The sequence below is a fragment of the Eimeria mitis genome, genomic scaffold (assembly GCF_000499745.2).
Source record: "Eimeria mitis Houghton genomic scaffold, Emh_scaff3584, whole genome shotgun sequence".
Taxonomy (NCBI): Eukaryota; Apicomplexa; class Conoidasida; order Eucoccidiorida; family Eimeriidae; genus Eimeria; species Eimeria mitis.
In genome coordinates, this window is record NW_013571928.1 from 4,033 (window position 1) to 4,550 (window position 518).

The window sequence follows — 518 nt, forward strand, 5'->3', positions numbered from 1 at the left end:
AGCCACTTCGTTTTGCAGATTTGGAGATCTTAGTGGCGTTTGATCCCGTAGCGACCTGATTCACTCTGCCATTAATTAATTCTGGCCTAGGACACTTATCTCCATCAGTGCCTAGGCCTTCTCGTTTGATCGAGTTACTCCCTCCTTCGATTCAGAGTTCATTCCCGTAATTACCCTCTGGTTTCCACCCATCATTCGACGTGCCGTTGCACAGTCCCTAGCGTAATGATCCTTCCCGCCGCATTTCGAGCAAGTTTCTCCTCTCCTTCTCACTACTCCATTGCGCAAGGGACATTCCCTCCCCATGTGGCCCCTTCCAGTGCACTCGAAACAACGAATTACATCTCGTTCCCCGTCTGTCGCCATTCTTCCCGTCGGATAGGGTCTTCGAGTTACACGGTTAGTGCCTTCGTTTTTGTTCTTATTCCACTCTTCGTTCTCCTTGAAACTGCTATCTTCCTTGGCCTGCGGCCTTTCTACACCCTGCATTTCCCTTACTGTACGTTTCCTCTTCGCTC

At 50.0% G+C, this 518-nt stretch overlaps 1 protein-coding gene across 1 annotated transcript in view; it reads right to left on the minus strand.

The window, feature by feature from the left end:
- Positions 1–111: 111 nt before the first annotated feature.
- EMH_0067520 (uncharacterized protein) overlaps positions 112–518 on the minus strand; it is a gene marked incomplete at both ends in the record, with an annotated part of 1,638 nt that continues 1,231 nt past the window's right edge. The window contains one exon of the mRNA XM_013498633.1: positions 112–516. Within this exon, the coding sequence (XP_013354087.1) occupies positions 112–516 (405 nt within the window). The remainder of the gene's footprint in view (positions 517–518) is intronic.